This window comes from Lethenteron reissneri, chromosome 50 (genome assembly GCF_015708825.2).
Source record: "Lethenteron reissneri isolate LAM-NWPU_2019-01 chromosome 50, ASM1570882v1, whole genome shotgun sequence".
NCBI classification, from domain to species: domain Eukaryota; kingdom Metazoa; phylum Chordata; class Hyperoartia; order Petromyzontiformes; family Petromyzontidae; genus Lethenteron; species Lethenteron reissneri.
The window spans coordinates 2,894,418-2,916,495 of record NC_083828.1 but is presented as its reverse complement, the minus strand read 5'-3'; the positions used below and the strand labels follow the sequence as shown (position 1 = coordinate 2,916,495).

Genomic DNA, 22,078 nt, shown 5'->3' with positions numbered 1-22,078 from the left:
AAACCCTCTGATCTGGATGAGAGGTAACCCCTCTGATCTGGATGAGAGGTAAACCCTCTGATCTGGGTGAGAGGTAAACCCTCTGATCTGGATGAGAGGTAAACCCTCTGATCTGGATGAGAGGTAACCCCTCTGATCTGGATGAGAGGTAAACCCTCTGATCTGGGTGAGAGGTAAACCCTCTGATCTGGATGAGAGGTAAACCCTCTGATCTGGGTGAGAGGTAAACCCTCTGATCTGGATGAGAGGTAAACCCTCTGATCTGGATGAGAGGTATAAACCCTCTGGTCTGGATGAGAGGTAAACCCTCTGATCTGGATGAGAGGTAAACCCTCTGATCTGGATGAGTGGTAAAGCCTCTGGTCTGGATGAGAGGTAAACCCTCTGATCTGGATGAGTGGTAAAGCCTCTGGTCTGGATGAGAGGTAAACCCTCTAATCTGGATGAGAGGTAAACCCTCTGATCTGGATGAGAGGTAAACCCTCTGATCTGGATGAGAGGTAACCCCTCTGATCTGGATGAGAGGTAAACCCTCTGATCTGGGTGAGAGGTAAACCCTCTGATCTGGATGAGAGGTAAACCCTCTGTTCTGGATGAGAGGCAAACCCTCTGGTCTGGATGAGAGGTAAACCCTCTGATCTGGATGAGAGGTAAACCTCTGGTCTGGATGAGAGGTAAACCCTCTGTTCTGTATGAGAGGTAAACCCTCTGGTCTGGATGAGAGGCAAACCCTCTGCTCTGGATGAGAGGTAAACCCTCTGATCTGGATGAGAAGTAAACCCTCTGATCTGGATGAGAGGTATAAACCCTCTGGGTCTGAATGAGAGGTAAACCCTCTGATCTGGATGAGAGGTAAACCCTCTGATCTGGATGAGAGGTAAACCCTCTGATCTGGATGAGAGGTAAACCCTCTGATCTGGATGAGAGGCAAACCCTCTGGTCTGGATGAGAGGTAAACCCTCTGATCTGGATGAGAGGTAAACCCTCTGATCTGGATGAGAGGTATAAACCCTCTGGGTCTGAATGAGAGGTAAACCCTCTGATCTGGATGAGAGGTAAACCCTCTGATCTGGATGAGTGGTAAAGCCTCTGGTCTGGATGAGAGGTAAACCCTCTGATCTGGATGAGTGGTAAAGCCTCTGGTCTGGATGAGAGGTAAACCCTCTGATCTGGATGAGTGGTAAAGCCTCTGGTCTGGATGAGAGGTAAATCCTCTGGTCTGGATGAGAGGTAAACCCTCTAGTCTGGATGAGGGGTAAAGCCTCTGGTCTGGATGAGAGGTAAACCCTCTGGTCTGGATGAGAGGTAAACCCTCTGATCTGGATGAGAGGTAACCCCTCTGATCTGGATGAGAGGTAACCCCTCTGATCTGGATGAGAGGTAAACCCTCTGATCTGGGTGAGAGGTAAACCCTCTGATCTGGATGAGAGGTAAACCCTCTGATCTGGATGAGAGGTAAACCCTCTGATCTGGATGAGAGGTAAACCCTCTGATCTGGATGAGAGGTAAACCCTCTGATCTGGATGAGAGGCAAACCCTCTGGTCTGGATGAGAGGTAAACCCTCTGATCTGGATGAGAGGTAAACCCTCTGATCTGGATGAGAGGTATAAACCCTCTGGGTCTGAATGAGAGGTAAACCCTCTGATCTGGATGAGAGGTAAACCCTCTGATCTGGATGAGAGGTAAACCCTCTGATCTGGATGAGAGGTAAACCCTCTGATCTGGATGAGAGGTAAACCCTCTGATCTGGATGAGAGGTAAACCCTCTGACTTGACGTTGGCTGTAGGCAAGTGGCGGCGGTGTCGGTGCGGGAGACTTTGCCGGGTCGCGCTGCGTTACGCTGCCCGTGGGTGCCGGGTCCCCCGCGGGGAGCGGCAGTGGAGGCGGCGAGACGAGGAGGAGGGGAGGAGGAGGAGGAGTGGAGAGAGAGGGACTCGAGGAGGCGTTTTACTGGGTGGTACAGGAAGAGCGGCGCCTCCAGCTGCTGCTGCTGCTACTGCCCCTACCCCCGTCTCGTTCATCTCCTGCGCTCGCTTCTCGTGCCCCCAACACTCTGGGCTCCATCTCCTCCATCTCCTCCTATCTCCCCACGCGGACACCACCATCACCACCGCGCTCCCCTCCGCCGTCTACCCCGGGAGGGAGCGCCATGGATCGGGAAGGTATTGGGACGTGCTCCCCCCCCACCGCCCGCGGGACGTTCTCGTGGTTTGCGAGGTCGTTTTTAGTTTTTCATCATCATCATCATCGTCGTCGTCATCATCATCATTGGCCTGGCTCGGACGATCTTCATCAGCATCATAACCACTCACTGTAGAGTTGAAGTATAAACACTCACTGTAGAGTTGAAGTATAACCACTCACTGTAGAGTTGAAGTATAACCACTCTAGAGTTGAAGTATAACCACTCACTCTAGAGTTCAAGTATAACCACTCTAGAGTTGAAGTATAACCACTCACTCTAGAGTTCAAGTATAACCACTGTAGAGTTGAAGTATAACCACTCTAGAGTTGAAGTATAACCACTCACTCTAGAGTTCAAGTATAACCACTCACTGTAGAGTTGAAGTATAACCACTCTAGAGTTGAAGTATAACCACTCACTGTAGAGTTGAAGTATAACCACTCTAGAGTTGAAGTATAACCACTCTAGAGTTGAAGTATAACCACTCACTCTAGAGTTCAAGTATAACCACTCTAGAGTTGAAGTATAACCACTCACTCTAGAGTTCAAGTATAACCACTCTAGAGTTCAAGTATAACCACTCACTCTAGAGTTCAAGTATAACCACTCTAGAGTTGAAGTATAACCACTCACTCTAGAGTTCAAGTATAACCACTCTAGAGTTGAAGTATAACCACTCACTCTAGAGTTCAAGTATAACCACTGTAGAGTTGAAGTATAACCACTCTAGAGTTGAAGTATAACCACTCTAGAGTTGAAGTATAACCACTCACTCTAGAGTTCAAGTATAACCACTCTAGAGTTGAAGTATAACCACTCACTCTAGAGTTCAAGTATAACCACTCTAGAGTTCAAGTATAACCACTCACTCTAGAGTTCAAGTATAACCACTCTAGAGTTGAAGTATAACCACTCACTCTAGAGTTCAAGTATAACCACTCTAGAGTTGAAGTATAACCACTCACTCTAGAGTTCAAGTATAACCACTGTAGAGTTGAAGTATAACCACTCTAGAGTTGAAGTATAACCACTCTAGAGTTGAAGTATAACCACTCACTCTAGAGTTCAAGTATAACCACTCTAGAGTTGAAGTATAACCACTCACTCTAGAGTTCAAGTATAACCACTCTAGAGTTCAAGTATAACCACTCACTCTAGAGTTCAAGTATAACCACTCTAGAGTTCAAGTATAACCACTCACTCTAGAGTTCAAGTATAACCACTCACTGTAGAGTTGAAGTATAACCACTGCCGCAAGATGTGGGCCCGGGATAATGATCCCGCGGTGATCATCTGGGGGGGGGGGGTCGGAGGAGCTGCCGGGTCGTAGCCTCGGCCGTCGAGGTTGATTGATCGACTGATGGACTGATCGATTGATGGACTGTTCGATTGATGGACTGATCGGCTGATCGATTGATCGACTGATCGATTGTGTCGTCCGTGTTGGCTGTCCGTGTTATCGCCGCTACGTCGTTTATTGTGAAAATTCCGTCAGTTCCTATGATCACCGTTTCATTGTTTTCTTGGCTTTATTTTGGTGATTTCGAAAAGTTTTTTGGGTTTGGCCATGTTTGTTTGTTGTAGTACAGAGTTAGACTGATGGCCTTAATCTAAGTTGTCTTGTGGTTGTTGTTGTTTGACTTGCATCCCACTGGGATTTTTGCACAGCGTTGGTGTGCGGTGCTTTTTGTGCAATATTTTGCTGTCTTTTCCTGGATTTTCTGTTTGCACTTAGTCACATATTCACTTTAAGATGTTTTCTTGTTTTAGTTTTTTGTTTGTTGCGGTTGCACCCGATTCAAGAGCCGAATGGCTCACAGGGCTATACCTAATCAATGAACTTGAAATTGAAAGTGGTCACATTTTAAAAGCGTTCCGCAACACGCGTGTTGCCATTTGATGTGTAAGTTCAGTTTCCTGAAAGCACCAACCTTTCTTTCGTAATGTTTAGCCTCAGACCTGTAATAATCGCCCTAAATCTACATTCTCTGGCGTTTTCCCCGCTGGCGTGACTCACAAAAAGTTGTTTTTCAGTTTATTTTTTGCGCGTGACCTCTTTGCGGAATTGTTCCATCTCTGTGCGTTTTAGCCAAACTTTGGTGCCTCGGTGACTTCTAAAGTCACTTCCTGCAGTTAATGGGCCCATAGGTTGCTATAAAGACGACGATGTCAGCAAACGTGTGAGGAGGTGCTTAATCTTTATTGATATACAAGCCACTCCAAATGTATCGTACAATTTCCGCAAAATTATCTTCAAATGTCTCTGAATCTTGTTATCGACTTGCATGACCGTTCATGTTTCATTTGCATTTAGTTAACTTCCTTCAATGGCAGTCGGAACATCTTTACGCATGGATTTTATGATTTATGTACTTTTCTATCTTGATTTGAAGCTTTCGTGACTGCAGGAATCCATACTCTTTGGTTCTTTCGGTAAAGTCACGTAGCAGGCTTTCCCACCTGATGATGGACGCTTGTGTTGCGCACGAAACGTCGTGATCTATTTTATTTTATACCTACGTGACTTTACCGAAAGAACCAAAGATTGGGTACTTTTCTGTTTTGAGGCTCGGATTACTGCATCCGTTTTTTTGCCGAATTAAATGCCTTAAGTAAAAGAAAATAACGTTAAAAAGGCATTTGAAAATGCACTCTTCCAGTGTACCATTAAGTGTACTCTGTATTGTACACATAAGCCAGTGTGCGTTTCAGTGGATCAAGATAAATAATTCCCATTGATCGAGTTCTATAAACTACTAAACTTTTTTTATTTTACCAGGTAATGCCCATCGAGCTGAATAGCTATTTTTTTCAGAAGCTACCTGGCCACAAATCATAGTTCAACAAAGTGTGGCTTATCCCGTGGAAATGTATAGCTGCCAAATACTCTAAACGCGTGATGTTGATTTAAAATGTGGAGGGGAAAATCGGAGAACCCGGAGAAAAATCCACCGGGTGAACATGCAAACTCCAAAGAAACAACAGGGTAGGGTTGGAACCCACGACCTCATGTATACTAGGCGAGGTAGTTAACATCTCGCCAATATCATCATCATCATCTCTCGTGGGGTCCCACATGAGTGCCGCTAGAAAATTGCATCACTTGATGGCAGGTGGCCAGTTCTTCTTGTTGTTGGTCAAGACGGATTCCCACAACGGAATTTGGTAAATTTCGCAATGGACCCAAAGATGTCCAGGGTGGAACGCCGCTGAGGCTGCGTTCCAAATTCCACCGGCGGTAATGTACCAGGACAAAGTCCACGCGCCCCTTGTGCAGATGATGGGAAAGAACTTGTGACGTTATTTGTGTTTTGTGTGCACGGTCGACCAACGTTTCCTGTTAAGTGTCACAGCCGTCGTCTAAAGCACCGTGTGACATCGACCCCTCTTGATTGTTCTGGTGTCGGGAACTTCATTTGCGGGGCTAACACCATCCACGTATTTTCACGCTGCTGATGTGGGGTTTTTTTTTTTAACGACGACAGCGTGATGAGATCTGGCTCTTAGAGAGTCACAAGGTAGAGAGGTAAAGAGAGTGGCGTGGGCGGGAGGTGACTGATTCCAAAGAAGTTGTTTGAACTTCCCCGATGTTGTTTTCAGATCGAACCGCCCGTGATGTTAGGCAACAACATGCGGTACAACTCTTAAGCACATCAAGTCAGAAAGCTACAAAGTGTACCGTGTTAATATCCGATGTTTGCAGTCTTTTAAATGCTAGAGCTCTCATTTCCTTTGGATGTTAAGCTTAAGATGTTTGGTTTACACAAAACTTTTCATAATTTTACTTCGCTCTGAGTTACACGTGTTAATGACGGATAGTGGTCCATACCACCACCATATTACTCGTGATAAGTGCCTTATATTTGAAATCGTTTCATAGTACCACTTGCGCACTTTATAATAATAATTCAAATGTATAATGTGCTTTCCATCCTAGGATCCCAATGCGCAATGCATGAAATGCAGGAAACAGAAACAGAACTAGGGACAACCGACCAAACTAAACAGGGAAGGCCACTTTAAAGAGATGGGTTTTCAAATCTGACTTATGTATCTACCGACTCTGATTGCCCTGATTTCAAGTAGCAAGGCGTTCCATAGCTTGTGGGTGCCACGCTATGGAACAAAAGCCCGATCACCAAAAGAGCACAACCTAACCCTGGGAGTGCTGAGCAGTTGAAGATCGGAAGATCTTAAAGACCTTGATGGATCTTCTTGGTTCTTTCGGTAAAGTCACGTAGAAGGGAAATAATAAAATAATAAAAATAAACATAATAAAATAATTCTCAAGACGTTTCGGCCACAACGCAAGCAGCCGTCCTCAGGTGAAGAAACAGGTCTGTCGGAAAGACACCACAGCCAATCTGAAGGTCGTGCATGGTGGGGTAAAGTGTGGGTACTCTGACATCTGGGCAGCGTGGAAGAGTCGACCAAAATTATCTTGGGAGGCCCTTTGAAGCTTCCTTGAGTGGAAGCTCTTCGGCCAGCAGCGGCCGTGCCAAAGAGATTCAAGAGCTGCACCTTGAAAAAATAAAATGTGTCTTATGATGGCTAGTTCCATGTGGTGTCCACGTGTTACCAGCAGGGGGCATGAACAGTTCATGTGTGTGTTTAGACCGAAGCAGGAAGATGACTCCACAAATCTGGCTGTCCGCCTGATGATGCTAGTCGTAATTACTGGCGAAACGTCGTACTCGAATTGTAAATGTTGTGGGTTTACTCTCCAACAGACCGGTGTGCTGTACTAGTAACTGATTGGCATGTTTTGTTTGTGTGACAAATCTTACTAAGTGGCTGTGTCGGGTGGTGGCGGGTTTAACGACACATTTATATTTACGCGATTTAATCCAAAAACCTCTCTTGTGGATAATATTGGTCGCGAAAGCGTACGTGTTAAACCGAGTTTATGTGTGTGTGTCTTCGTATTGTGGCTGTGGAGAGCGGTAGTGTAGCGGTTAACGCGCTGCGCTACGAACCCAGCAGCCAAAGTTTGATTCCCGCTCAGGGCCAACACCAGTGACGATTATCTGAACCGGTCCTGGGCCTCCCTTAGGTTGACTCAGCCTCAAATTGTACCTGGTGCAATGTGTAAACATCACCAATGGGGAGACAGGGGCAGCTGGGTGTGGTGGTGGCTACCCCACCCCCTCGTGTGCCGTGCCAGCCTTCATAGGTGCTCGCTAACAGCACTTTGTGACTGTGGTCATGTTATAGCATGCGAATTGTAGTGTACAAGTGTAGGCTATAGTTTACTTCTCCATCCAATCCCCATGCATCTGATGATGCATAATTTCATCTGTCAAAACCGGTTATTTCACGATGCCGACATCAAATTTTGTATGGAATAATTATTTCTGCATTGGCATGGTAATCATAAGCAAACATTAAGTTTAGGGGTATTGAAGGGGACACTAAAGACGAGACCGAATGAAAGTGTTATCTGGATTATAAGATGCTCCAGAAAGTCAAACGTAGCCCGTCGTTGTACAAATCTGTCCATGCGGGGGGGGGGGGGGTGCAAAGGGCTTCCTACAACCAGGAGAGTATGGTACAACACAAAGGAGATGGTCAAACGAGAAAAATAATACATGCGACGTACGTGCTAGTTTTATACCAACACCCGACATGCAATACACAGACGTATTCCATGTCCCAATTGTACGGATCGGATTCTAGGAGGATAAAAATCATCCTCCTCCTCGCTGGTTCAATCGTCGTTAGATGCCTGCCACCACCGACAAGCCCCCCGCGGTACTGTCCCGTATGTATTGTTTTCTGTTTTTTTCACTTGTCCTCTGCTCTGTGCACTATCTTGTTTTTTTGTTGTTGTAAATTCTGCCTCGTTCTGTCTCATTTGTATTGTTTCCTCTTGTTGTGTCCGGGTCATGTTGACCATGAGCCTTGACCGTCTTGTACGTAGTAGGCATTACCCACACTTTACCCCACTCCACGCAACGTGCCGATTGATCAACTGTGGCATACCCATTTATACAAGTGCCCCCGTGGCGAGATGTTAACTACCTCGCCTGGTATACAGTAGTTGTGAGTTCGATACCGACCCAGAGGCCTGCTGTATATTTGGACTTTGCGTGTCTCTCTCCCCGTGGTCGCGTGGATTTTTCTCCAGTTACTCCGGTTTTCCCCTCCACATTTAGATACATGCGTTTAGAGTATTTGCCGCTATAAATATCCACGTGATAAGCCCACTTGGTTGAGCTAAGGCTTATATGGGGTGACTAATAAGGTCTGAATAGGTCTGTAATAAGGTAGGTACTGATAAGGGGTTGACAGGTTATTGGAGTTTCGATTTAAAGCTTTCGTGACTGCAGGGATTCATCTTCTTGGTTCTTTCGGTAAAGTCACGTAGAATGGAAATAATAAAATAATAAAAATTCAACATAATAAAATACTTCTCACGATGTTTCGGCCACAACGCAAGCAGCCGTCCTCAGGTGGAGAACAGGTCTGTCGAGGAGACAGAGTCAGTCTGAACGTCGTGAGAATTATTTTATTATGTTTTATTTTTATTATTTTATTATTTCCATTTTACGTGACTTTACCGAAAGAACCAAGAAGAGGTGTTTGGAGTTTGCGTGTCTTTCTCTCTCCCCGTGGTCACGTGGATTTTTCTCCGGGTCCTCCGGTGTTTCCCTCCACATTCAGAAACATGAGTTCAGAATATTTGGTTGCTATGCATTTCCATATGATGAGCCACTTCGTTGAGTTATCATTTGTGGCCAGATAGCTTATGAAAAAGAGCTACATAGCTCAGTGGGCCTGACCTGGTAAAATAAAAAATAGTAAAATAAAAAATAGTTCAGTTTAAACTGCTCGGTGTACGAAGGTGGGTGTCTTTAAGAAACTTGCTTCATCTCCAATGCCACACAGGGAGATGGAATCGAACCTGGACGCCTCACGATGAAGTCCCTTCGTGTGGATTTGAGTTTGTCCATATCTCGCAGACTCTCTGGGCCCTCTCCCGCATTTAATCATCATCATCATCGTCGTTGTTAGCCACGATCTGTCTACTGCTGTATGAAGGTCCTCACCATGTTGTCCATCTTGTGATCCAACAAACCCACGTGGGCATAATCTCAGACACGTCCCATTTTTAGTTACACGTGCCTGAATCTAAAGTCACTTGGATTTGTGAGTTGTCGGTGAATGTTGCGTTCCGCTATAAACCTCGGCCAAAAGTGTAAGAGAACTGATGACACTTAAACTGGGTCCTGGTACCGCAATGTACTGCACTTTATCTGCAAAGCATCAAACTGTCGCAAAGCACCACATTTACTCCAAATCACTGCAAACGCCTACGCAATTACTGCAACGTACCACACATTTACCGCAAACTAACGCATATTTACTGAAAAATATCCGCAGCCCACTGCCAGCCCCCCTCCTTCGCTTATCCTTCCATAGCCCCCCCCCCAACCATTTAATACAAATTCAGCACTTTCCGTGTGTCACAATACCATATTCCACCATGTCATCATTCGTTTAACCCTCCATTTTACATATTTGCTGATTAAGAACGTGTTGCATTTTCCACTTGATAAAACATGACATGTTACGATCATCGTTTTTACGCCAACAATGATTTACGTTTGTCAGAGTTGCAAAAGCAGAACGTAACAAGGCAGCCAAGTCAGGATGGTGCAAGTGATGTCTCCGGTAAATTTTTGTGTGATGGGAGAACAACAAAAAAAAACCTCCGACTTCGTTTGGTTCATTGAGTTGCGAATGATTTGAACCGTAAGCAACAGAAATCAAAATCTCTTGAGTGTGACTTTTTGAAAACATGTAGATATTTGTGTATTGTACATTATCACCCTTCCTTTGGCCGTTCAAGTATCAAATATTTGACTGAAAGTTATCCTCTATATGTCGTCTATATATTCGTGCTGATCCTTTTGTTAAGCCAAACCTATCCCAAACCTCTGCGGTAAATCGAGCAGCCCACAATCGGAAAGTTACGAGTTCCACCCCCGTTTGCGGCTTGACTCGCCCATCTTCAAGCCTGCGGCCGCGAAAATAGGCACCACATTGTCGGTTGCCTCTTATTGTGGCTGCACCATTATAAACGGGTGGGGGAAGTGACCAGCGAAGCCCTGGGCCAAAACGTTGCGGCGAAGGTGGAATTCGGCAGCTATTTGCTTTCATTCGAGACTGCTGCACATCGCTCTGGATGTTGGCAAAAGCACCTGTCATCTGTGAGTGACGTTGAACATCGCCACATGTGCAAGTCCACGCAGGGAAAGCCTGTTTTTGCAGTTGATAAAAAAAGCGTTATCCGCTGTTTTTCAGAATAATTGCTGAGTTAATGTCATTCTAATCGCCGTTTATGACCGCGAGATGTTACCAATTGTACTTGGACCGTTCATTGCAGGATTGTAAATGTAGGCTGTTTAGATATATATGCTTTATATAAATACATAGTCAGACAGTTGCCGAGGACAAATTATCTCCGAGTGCATTTCTGTCAAGTTCATCATCTTAAAAAAAATTTGCGCCGTTCCTCTACAATCGCGTGAAACAATGTCGACAAAACGGACCTCTAAAGTTTTCATCCTCGGAAACAGCCCCGTGAGTCTATGCTTTTGCGCTTAATCTCGGATTTGCGATTGGAACGTAAATGCACTTCGGTGATCGTAGAGTGAATTGTGCTTGAGAAATTTGATTTCGGTAAACAATAATAATATTTCCAATAATAACTGTGAATGCATTATTATTTTAATTATTTGTATTTATCTTAACTTGTAGTGACTATAGAACCTTAATGTTACCTGGGCAACTCGGTTGGAAGTAGTTTGGAATCCTAAATCTATGTTTGATTCGTGGAGAAACGATGAATCTCCATTTTCCATAATTACTCTCCATACGTTCTCTCTGTCAAGAAAGGTTTTGCTCTTTAAATATATGAATTTCTCTCCCAAGTCAAGCTATGTCCCAGTTAACCCTTTCCCATTCCGATGAAGAAAATGTTAAAATAACTTTATCGGTGGCAGGGCGTATGGTGCAGTTTGGCGCCAGCTGTCATAGAGTGTAGTCGTGTCGCTACAGTTCTATGCGGGGAGTATAATGTCTTTAAAAATAACGTTGCTACACCTCTCTAAATAAAATTAACGCTAACCACTCACACAGTTCTGAAATTCACGGGTGAACGGGATACCCACCCTGCAACTTGCAGGCGCCTCGGAAAGGGAAAGAGTTTAATTCCCTTAGTTCTGTCACCAATTATACAAGGTTTGATGTGTTTAGTTCAGAGTCCACATGTCGTGTGTAGCAATGGTAGAATACAGAAGGCGTCTTATCCGTAACTCGTGATTACCAGCAGCCCCGGTTCCTTTACCGTCCCAGCTGACATCGCTTCTTGTTGGAACCAGAGTTCGGGGGAAACGTGGTGTATGTGCAACGGTCTTGAGATGGGTTATCTTGTGTAGGTGCAATGTGCTGGCATAACCCAGAGGTCGCAACTGGGTACCCGATACCCGTACCCTACCCGATACCCGGCTACCCGTTTGCGATCCTGGTACGGCCGAGTACGGGTACGGGTAGGCCGTGAGTAACCGTTTGTCACTCATTTCGGGTAGCGTACGGGTTACCCGTACCCGGCCGGGTACGGGTACCCGTTTGCGACCCTGGTGCGGCCGGGTACGGGTAAGGAATCAAAACCCGTTTGCGACCTCTGGCGTAACCCACTCGCCCTTTCTCGTGAGCTCTTCAGCCTTGGCTGTAACTCACAGGATTGTTTCAATGGCCTGCCTTGACAATGGGGCCCTGGTGTCGCCTGGATTGTTCCCTTTCTTTAAGTCTCAAGGGTGATCTTGACCACACTTTACCGCGTTGGCCAATGCGGCTTGGTGAAGATATCTACCTGAATCCAGGCAGTTGCTCATAGTTAAACTGGATTCTCAAGTACAGTGAGAGGTGTTTTTCAGTCCCATTGAGTACATTGCTTTGTATTTTCGTTTAGCGTGGCATTTAATTCTCCAAGTCCAGAAAATTGGACTTTGTAAAACATGGGAGAGGACCGAAATGCAATAAACGGTGTTTATAGGTCGTGACGGAGGGCTGACTGGGGTGCCGTGGTGATGCGATGTTATCTCCCTCGTCTAGTATGGAGGAGGTTGTGGGTACGATCCCGACCCTGACGCCTGTATATTTGGAGTTTGCATGTTTTTTTACTTAAGAAGCCCTGGGAGTCAACGTTATTGACCCCTCTTACCCATCACCAGTGAATGAAAACTCAAGTAAACCTAAACTTTTTTTATTTCACAATGTCAGGCCCTCTGAGCTGTATAGCTCTTTTTCAGAAGCTACCTGGCCATAAATGGTAACTCAACGAAGTGGCTCATCACATGGAAATGCATAGCACCGGAGGACCCGGAGAAAAATCCTTGTGACCCCGGGGAGAGAGAAAGACACACAAACTCAAACCTGTCAACCCCTTATCAGTACCTACCTTATTACAGACCAATTCACACCTTATTAATCACCCCGTATAAATATTAATGTTCATCCTACAAAGTTCCATCACAAGGGAGAAACACAAACAAATAGACACAACAATACGGGTGAACCGTATGGGTTGACGGCAATGCATACTCCAAATATATATGCGCCAGGGTTGGGATCGAACCTACGACCTCCTAAATTTCGATTTAAAGCTTTCGTGACTGCAGGGATTCATCTTCTTGGTTCTTTCGGTAAAGTCACATAGAATGGAAATAATGAAATAATAAAAATAAAACAATAAAATAATTCTCACGGCGTTTCGGCCACAACGCAAGCAGCCGTCCTCAGGTGAAGAACAGGTCTGTCGATAAGACAGAGTCATTCAGAGTCATTCAGACGGCTGCTTGCGTTGTGGCCGAAACGTCGTGAGAATTATTTTATTATGTTTTATTTTTATTATTTTATTATTTCCATTCTACGTGACTTTACCGAAAGAACCAAGAAGACTACGACCTCCTGTATACCAAGGGAGGTAGTGAACATCTCGCCACCGTAGCCCCTTAATATCTGTACGATGTAGCATCCGTACCGTCGCAGGACGCTCATGAAATAGAGGCTAACATAAAAAAATTAAATGTATCCATCTATCTATGACCCCACAGAGATTACCTGCTATTGGATACATGGATTGCAACTGTAGGCATTGATGTGTATATATATTGAATTGTGCGAGTTTTTGAAAAGCTGGCAGGCTTACTGGACGTGGTAAATCGATACATGACAGTCGATACGAGCTCGTGCCCACATATGTTTTGTTACTTTTGTTGCAATACCTTGGTTATGTTTATCTCGCCATAGCGGAACGTAATCTGCCACCTATGAAGTAATAAAATGTTAATGTATATTTTTTCGTAAGTTATTCATTTGCGCTGGGTTGCATAACGTTAATGCAAGGTAACGCTGTAGAACATGAGCAGAGTTTCTGCAATCTCTTACATAATCGCGACAAGTGTGGTAATTGAACCTCTCCGACACTCCTCTCCCTGTAAGAATTTGGCTCCACACAATGTCTCCCCCATGGGTCTCACCGTCTCCACACCTCTCAACAATCACCTCTCAATGTCCACACCTCTCAACTCTCACGTGCTCGCAGTCCTCGGCACAGTTATCACCAGACATCGGACCCACCAATGCAATTTGATTAATTAGCAAGATTCAAGGGTCATGATTGATGTATTATTGGGTTTTTTTCGGGCTCATTTGTACACTCGTTTTTTTTACGTCCGTCTTGTTCGTTCTGCCTCGTTCTTTTGAAAATTTTACATGTCCATGCGATACGTACCCTAGTGTGCACAGATCGTAAATAATTGAGCCTTGCACGCGTGGTTTGATGCCTGTCTTGGGAGCCTTAAATAATTATTTTCCATCGATAAATCGTTACGTGTCTGGGTTATTGCTCAGTTTCAGAGTTTTTATGCTCCAGAATGACGGCAATCGAGCCGGGTGGCACCAGTGAGTTCGGACGAATGGAGTGCGGTCGAAAAAGCCGCCCGTTCAAATGTCTGGCTTCGGGTTCACCCTTCACCTCTCCGTGCTCAATAAAATGAGCACCACTTGGGGGAGAGTGAACGATGGTTGTGCTGTGGACCCCGCCATAGCAGTGTGGAATTTCACCCACTGGCGTAAACGCTTTGCGTGCTTTGCCTTCGATTAAATTGTGGATTGCACACTGATTCACCACCCCGTGGAGCAAACGCTGCGTGCCTGGACGCTGCAAAAACCCATGCTGGAATGCCCAACCTCACTGCTTTGCGTGGCTCCAAAATATCGCGATGTATTAACGGCATAGGCGAATCAGTTGTGCGTGGCGGTCACTCCTTAAGCCCAAATTTGAATGATCGCCACAGAACGCTAATAATAATAATCATATCTACCAGTTTCCCAGAATGACATCGCATTTTGACATCCTCTCAAGTGTTATAGAGCGCAGTGATAATTATTCACAAGGAGAGCAAACACATTTAATGATGAATACCCTTGCATGCATAATGCCATCTAGTTTGCAAGTCAAACGTGAAGACTTTAAGACATTTTCTTATGAACACAAATAATCGTATGCAAATTCAGCTGGCCAGGATTTGACCCCATAACACTTTGAGGATGATGAATGTTCACCTGTTCCGGAAAGTAAGATGTACCGGAAACATATCCCCAGTGTCAATAACGTTATGTAAGTCTGCTCACACACACACACGGCTACCAGATTATAAGACAAACCCCCCAACCTTTGCTTTAAAATACAGGAAAAATGTTATCATACGGAGAATACGGTAATTAAATGTATAAAGTACCAATCAAAAATAAAGTAACTTCAGCATTTGCTTTGGCTTACATGAGCCCTTGTATGGCCACTGTAATAACTCAGGCCACTGTTTAGCAGTCAACTCCTCCCGCACCTCCGATTAGCACAGTTGCCTTCGTACTGTGCGAAAGAAGTTCTACGTACATACGGACACGGTTTATCCACGAGTCGACGAAGACCACGTTAGTCTCGGGGGTTTTTGGACCACACGCTGGCCCCAAGTGTGGGGTTTTGGACCACACGCTGGGCCCAAGTGTGGGGTTTTTGGACCACACGTTTTGCTCCAAGTTTGGGGTTTGGGACCACACGCTGGCCCCAAGTGTGGGGTTTTGGACCACACGCTGGGCCCAAGTGTGGGGTTTTTGGACCACACGTTTTGCTCCAAGTTTGGGGTTTGGGACCACACGCTGGCCCCAGGTGTGGGGTTTTGGACCACACGCTGGGCCCAAGTGTGGGGTTTTTGGACCACACGTTTTGCTCCAAGTTTGGGGTTTGGGACCACACGCTGGCCCCAAGTGTGGGGTTTTGGACCACACGCTGGGCCCAAGTGTGGGGTTTTTGGACCACACGTTTTGCTCCAAGTTTGGGGTTTGGGACCACACGCTGGCCCCAAGTGTGGGGTTTTGGACCACACGCTGGGCCCAAGTGTGGGGTTTTTGGACCACACGTTTTGCTCCAAGTTTGGGGTTTGGGACCACACGCTGGCCCCAAGTGTGGGTTGGTGCAGGGAGCAGTGTCTTGGGACCAGTTCAGAAACTGATGTCAGCCTCGGCTTGGATTAGAGCTCAGGTCGTTGGGTGGCTAGCGCACTGCACCACCGCTCCCCGATAATCAACATTTGCTAAATGATAGATAGTACCGTGCTATAGTAATTCAGAAACTGTATATTGTTTATAATAATTATGAAGGAGTGGCTCAGCCCACCCTCACCCTCTTCCTCTGGGTCATCAATGACAGATAAGGAGGCAGAGGCAAAGGGGGGCAGGCACAGTGACGCTGCTGACTGGATCGGTGGTGCTGAGTGGCTGGATCGGTGATCCGATCCAGCTGCATTTTTTGTAAGTCCCGGTACACTTTCGCTGCTATGTTGCGATGTGACGTCGTCTATGCGCTGTGAGAATCGCAACAAAACGGACGGGCAGCTGATAAACTACGCAGAAAATATATGTTGTGTACATGAATTCCGCGGTTGGCAAGTCCGCAGTGGGCGAGAGATGGCTGTGCTGTAAAAAAATAAAAAAAATATTTTTTATTTTAAAAAATGTCATTTAAAAAAATTGTGGTACAAGTGCTTAACTGTGCTTATTATTTAGGTCACATGTTGCTTGCGTCCACAATTCGCATCAATGCGTCGTGAGTGCCGAGGAGGTTCTCCATTTGAAACGGGCGACGGCCGACTCCACGGGCACCAATTGCGCTGCTTTCCGTTAAACATCTGTCCACGTGCACCACCAGGCTTTGCTGCGTCGCGCTTCATGAGCCCGGCATGGAGGGAGGTTGTTGTCGTAAGCAGCCACCAAGGGTGGCCGTGGTGTGTTGGGTTGTGTCGCATCAGAACGTGAGGCCTTGAGTCCCCTGCTCCAGGATGTGTACGGAGCCACGAAACGTTTCGGAGGGAGATCTTCCCGGCCTGGACTCAGACTCGCCCGGAATGGACTCCGATGTAGGCGATGGTGGAGGCGGTGCGGGCTCGGGGCTCGGTAATCGTGGAGAGCACACCACCACGTACGTCGCCACGCGCACCCCAACACGACACAGTCGGCGCGCTCGTCGCGCGAGCCGACGCGCGCGGGCCGTAGTTTGGCTGCACGGTAAGTCCTCGCTTGACGCGCGTTCGCGCAACTCTAACGCGGCTCTTCCATTTGGGAACACTTTTCACGCAACGTGTAACGAGCACCGTTATAACGCGCTATCTGAGCGGTCAACAACGAACTACTTTCGTGAGCTGTGCGGCTGAGCTGCATGATACAGTACGCAGAATGATACAGTTACGCGGCGGACGTACCCTCAGTTCTTTGTCCGCATGCGTAGTAGTATATCGTATTTCGCCAAACCTTATCGTTACATTATTTATGGGGGAAATTTTTTCGCTTCACGCGTTTTTCGCTTAATGCGGCACTTTTAAGGAATGCATCTACTGTGTTAAACGAGGACTGCGTTTGTGAGCCTGCCTGTTTGGCCTTCTGAGCGTCATCTCAAGCGAACTGCTCCCCCTGTCGGACCGAACGCTCGATTTGCTGCTGCAGAGTGCAGATCAGTCGATCAATGTTTATTTTACATACCAATATCTCCCTCAATAAAGTAGCCACCGGTGCACATTACAGCAGAACGGGAACGGTACCGGTGAATAGAGCTGCAGAATTGAATAAAGAAACTCATCACGCCCTCAGCGGCTAACACCGACAGCACTGTGCTCAACAGTAATGGTAAATTTCACCCAGCCTAGAGTACGCCGAATATTAAACTTTCAATCCATCGGCAATGAGCCAACAGGTTTAACGTTTTATTTCGCCTGCTTACAAACTCCCTGCTGTATTATAAAACATTTTGCCACGTGACAGGCAGATGTCTCGAGTGACCCCGCTACTCTGTGTGTCCGCTGGCCAGGTTTGCTCAGACGTTGCTGCACTTCCTCAAGGGGAATGTGGGAACTGGCCTCCTGGGCCTCCCACTCGCCGTGAAACACGCTGGGCTTGTGGTAAGGATTCACATCGTGCGCACGTGCGTGTGTGTGTGTGGCTAAAGCACAGCAAGTTGGCACAGTAGGGGGCACAGGTGGTGCATCAGCCAGTCATCTCGGTCATCTCAGTCAGTCGACCCGTGGCACCTGGGTTTGCCCCGTGACCTTCTGCCAGCGGGCGTTCGACACTTCACGTGGCCTCAAGGTGCACGTGGCCTGGCACAAGCGTCGTGGTGACGTCACCGCCACTTAGTGGCGAATGGCGGTTGTTGTATGTATGTGTGTCAGCGAGCCTTCGACACTTCACGTGGCCTCAAAGTGCACCTGGCCTGTCACTTAGTGGCGAATGGAGGGTTCGGTATGAGTGTATGCATTGGGAGCGGTAGTGTAACAGTTAGCGCGTTGCGCTACGAATCTGGCAACCCGAGTTCGATTCACGCGCATGGCGCACACCGGTGACCATTATCTGAACCGGTCCTGTGCTTCCCTGAGGTCGACTCGGCCTCAAATGAGTACCTGGTGCGATGTGTAAACGTCGCCACTAGGGGGACAAAGGCGGCCGGGCGTGGTGCTGGCCACCCACCCCCTCGTGTGCCGTTCCGGCCTTCATAGGTGCTCGCTAACAACACTTTCCCCAACAGTTTGTTAAGGCTATACGGGGGATCTTTGTCTTTGTGTATCCGTATGTATAGGTGGGACCCGTGTGCCTCGTGGTGATGGCGATTGTTGCTATCGACTGTATGCTGACCCTCGTGAGGTGTAGCCACTACCTGTGCAGAAAGTAAGCCGAGCATCATAAAACGATCCCACCCCCTTCTGGGCGTCTGCCAATCCCTGCAATGCATTAAGCGACAAAGCGGTCGTTTCGACCCTGACAGGCACAGAGAATGGCTCTCGTTCATTATCCCCTCGCCATGAATCCTGCTGCACACGATGGCCAGGAGAGCCGCAAACTTTGCAGCTATCAGCCGATCCGATGTGAATTTTTTTGATGATTGCTGAAGAGGAAATCAATCGCAGTTCACATTGCAGCCTCTACGGCGTCTTTAGAAATCGGGGTACTCATTCCGCATTGCTCCGTTAAAGGATCTGTGTGGGGTAGGGGCGGTCCTTTGAGTACACGATGCGTTCATCATGACAATGTAAACTCCAGTCATGTGACGTCACCAACATGTGAAGTTACCAGTGTGACGTTTACTTGAATTGTTACCTTTGTATGGGGAGCCCCCGTACCCTCCTCATCTGTGCAGCAACCCCACCCTCCACACCTTAGCCCAGTTCCGGATTAAGCTAGTGCGGGGCCTGTAGCATATGGTATAAAGAGGCCCTAAATAAATAAATAAAACACATACATATTAAAACACACATTTTTTACTTGCAGAGTAAAATAATTGTATTTTTTCATTTGCTACACAACCAGATAATACGACAAATCGCTAACCTTAAAACACACATTCGTTCATAAAAGGCAGTATAGTACTATAGTAATAGTGCAGAATCACTGAACAGGAATTGATAGCTTGAAAGCATCTAGCGCGGGGCCCTTGAAAGTGCGGGGCCTGTAGCATGTGCTACTTTTGCTACTAGATCCGGCACTGCCTTAGCCATATTGCCTTGAAAAAATGTGGTGTAGTGTGTGTGTGTGTGTCGTGATTGGTAATTGACCGGCGCGTCTGCATCGTCATTGTGTGTGTGCTCTAGGCTGAAGCGTTCAACCCTGTGTTATGGAGGCACTGTCATGCATGCTATGGAGGTCTCCAACTTCACCTGGCTAAATTCTAAAGCATCTTGGGGAAAGTAAGATGATTATAGTAATTCTTTTTCGTATTTTTGGTTCAAAGAATATAGAACTCTTGACTCGTAGCTTTCTAAAGCCTTGTGCATTAGTTGTGCATTCTACAGTGTTAATCAACAGACTGTGCACTTTGAAAACATGTTATTTGGTGAATATAGAACACGAATTATTATTATTCTAAAGCTCCTCATCTGCCTGTTATGTGACAAAAGTGTTTTGTGATACTGCTGAAAGTTTGTAAGACGTGCTCAAATTGAATGGTGTTAAACCCGTTGGCTCATTGCTAATGGATTTAAAGTTAAGTATTTGGCCTACTCTAGGCTGCGTACAATCTACCGTGCGAATTAATGTCGAGCATTGCTCTCGATGTCAGCCGCTCAGTGCGTGACAGGTTTCTTTATTCAATCCTATCGCTCACTGCCCCTGGTACTGTTCCCGTTCTGCTGTGATGTGCACTGAGACGCCTGCTTTATTGAGGGCGATATTGACACGTCAAATAAAGATCGGTTGATTGATGATTAATAAGTATAACCCGTAAAAACAAAGTTTTTCACTATAAATCCTTTATATGCGTGGCAGCGAACTTAATATAAAGGATTTAAAAATATATTCGCCTGTGGAGGACGCGGGGATCGATCCCGCGACCTTTGACATGGGAAGCGAGGGCGCTACCAACTGCGCTACTCCGCCACGGCCTGTGGAGGGGTTACGCTCTGGGCTCTTACACTGTGACGTTCAGCCAAAGCCATGAATGAGTTCTATTTGAATATATGTAAAATACATTTTTTTTGCCTAAAAAGTGTAAAATTTTGGGAATTTTTTTTCACGACCATTAATTGTCTCGCACAACGAGTCTGTGTGGAAAAATGTCAGCTCGATTGGATCACGGGAAGTGGGTTAAAAAACGACCGAAAGATTTGCACGGTCGTAAGCAAGCACGCAAGCAAGCACGCAAGCAAGCAAGCGAACTTAATATAAAGGATTTAAAAACCCCTTCGTTCCAACCCGACGCCGGGTGTTTGTGTCTCGACGGCAGGAACGTGATCAGCCTCTTTCTCATCACCACTCAGCTGGGCTTCTGCTGCGTTTATTTCGTCTTCATGGCGGACAACATCAAGCAGGTAGTCACTCGCGATCAGCCTAATCTTTTGTTTGTAGCGCAGGGCAATTAGGGACCTGGCCCGGCACTTAGAAAGGTTAAGGATGTTGCCCCACCTCGTCCATGCTCTGTTTGCCTCGGAGCTCTTTGTCGTGTTTTGTTTTGTATATCCGTGGTGTTTTTGTACCTTTTCTATAATGTGATTTTTTTGGAGGGGGATTTCAACTCTTTTCCGTTCCCTACGTACTGATGACGTACTTCATCACGTTTTCTTTCGATTTGCTTCACATACAAAAAAGTCTTTATTACCATCACATGATCATACCTGTCAACCCACTTATCAGTGCCCTACCTTATTACAGACCATTTCAGACCTTATTGGTCACCCCGTGCCCTTATAAAACTCAACGTTCATCCTACAAAGCCCGTATTGAAACGGCTGTACTCCATTTGGACCTGTAATCTCTGTTTCTCCGTACAAGAATACAGGTAAACCGTATGGGTTGACGGGTATGCATAATGCTTATCGTGAGCTTCATGCAAACCCTTTGTTTAATGAGATCTTCATAATAACAGCCTATAATGAGCATATTGTAGGTATGTGGTACCATACATATTCTGCCACATTTACCATGTATTCAACTCTTTCATTTCTGTCAACAAAGACGGTCACTGCATCGCGCGCTTTCAGATGCGCTTCTGCGGCCGTCTGGAACGCTCTTCTATTATTATGAAGCCACTGGAGCTATGCACTTTTGCATATAGTTTGAAAATTCATTTCTTGAGAATAGCTTGTTGTATTTAGTTTGTTGTCCTTCTTTCCGCGCCTTGGATTAGCACGGTTGGCTACGTACGGTGCGAAAGAAGCTCAGCATACCATAGGTGGTGTTTATTTGCTTGCTTGCTATTAACTGTGAAAATGTCAAAACGAAGATGACAAAATCATCTCTCCCTCCCCCATCGCGCCCCACCACCTCCGCCAGGTGGTGGAGCAGCGAAACAACGGCACCAGCGAGTCCGCGGGCAAGGAAGGCGCGCCGGGAGGCTTCGCGATGGACAAGCGCCTGTACATGCTGTGCCTGCTGCCCTTCATCATCTTGCTGTCGTTCGTGAAGAACCTGCGCTGGCTGGCTCCCTTCTCCGCCCTCGCCAACGTGTGCATGCTGACCAGCATCATCATTATCTACTACTACATGTCGACGGTACGCTTCTCTCTGGGGGCCCGGTAGCCTCCGCTGCCATGACGAGGGATGTGGCCGTCGTGCCTGGGGGGTGGAGGGGGGGGAGAAAGAGAAAGAAAAACAATTCATTATTTCTGATTTCCTGGTCGCTCGCCTGAAGGCGCTTGACGCAGTTCCGGGCGAAGTGTCGCGTATCTGAGCTCTGCGTTGGGCCGCGTGAGTTGTCCTTCAATTTACCCGCGAGATAAAACAACATCGTAATTGGCGAATCGGTAAAAACGCTTGTGCGCGTGACGATTTAATTTGTTTGGCTGTG

The 22,078-nt window shown here is 46.5% G+C and overlaps 1 protein-coding gene across 5 annotated transcripts in view; it reads left to right on the top strand.

The window, feature by feature from the left end:
* LOC133355235 (proton-coupled amino acid transporter 1-like) overlaps nucleotides 1-22,078 on the top strand; it is a 36,650-nt gene that overhangs the window by 5,349 nt on the left and 9,223 nt on the right. For 2 of the 5 annotated variants that reach the window (XM_061572605.1, XM_061572604.1), the window contains exons 2-8: nucleotides 1,789-2,164; nucleotides 16,592-16,732; nucleotides 17,615-17,705; nucleotides 18,380-18,468; nucleotides 19,389-19,484; nucleotides 20,519-20,603; nucleotides 21,565-21,783. In XM_061572605.1, coding sequence (XP_061428589.1) covers nucleotides 1,789-2,164; nucleotides 16,592-16,732; nucleotides 17,615-17,705; nucleotides 18,380-18,468; nucleotides 19,389-19,484; nucleotides 20,519-20,603; nucleotides 21,565-21,783 — 1,097 coding nt within the window. Of the gene's footprint in view, nucleotides 1-1,788; nucleotides 2,165-16,562; nucleotides 16,733-17,614; nucleotides 17,706-18,379; nucleotides 18,469-19,388; nucleotides 19,485-20,518; nucleotides 20,604-21,564; nucleotides 21,784-22,078 lie in introns of all 5 variants that reach the window. The other 3 variants (XM_061572606.1, XM_061572607.1, XM_061572608.1) reach the window with 3 other exon arrangements.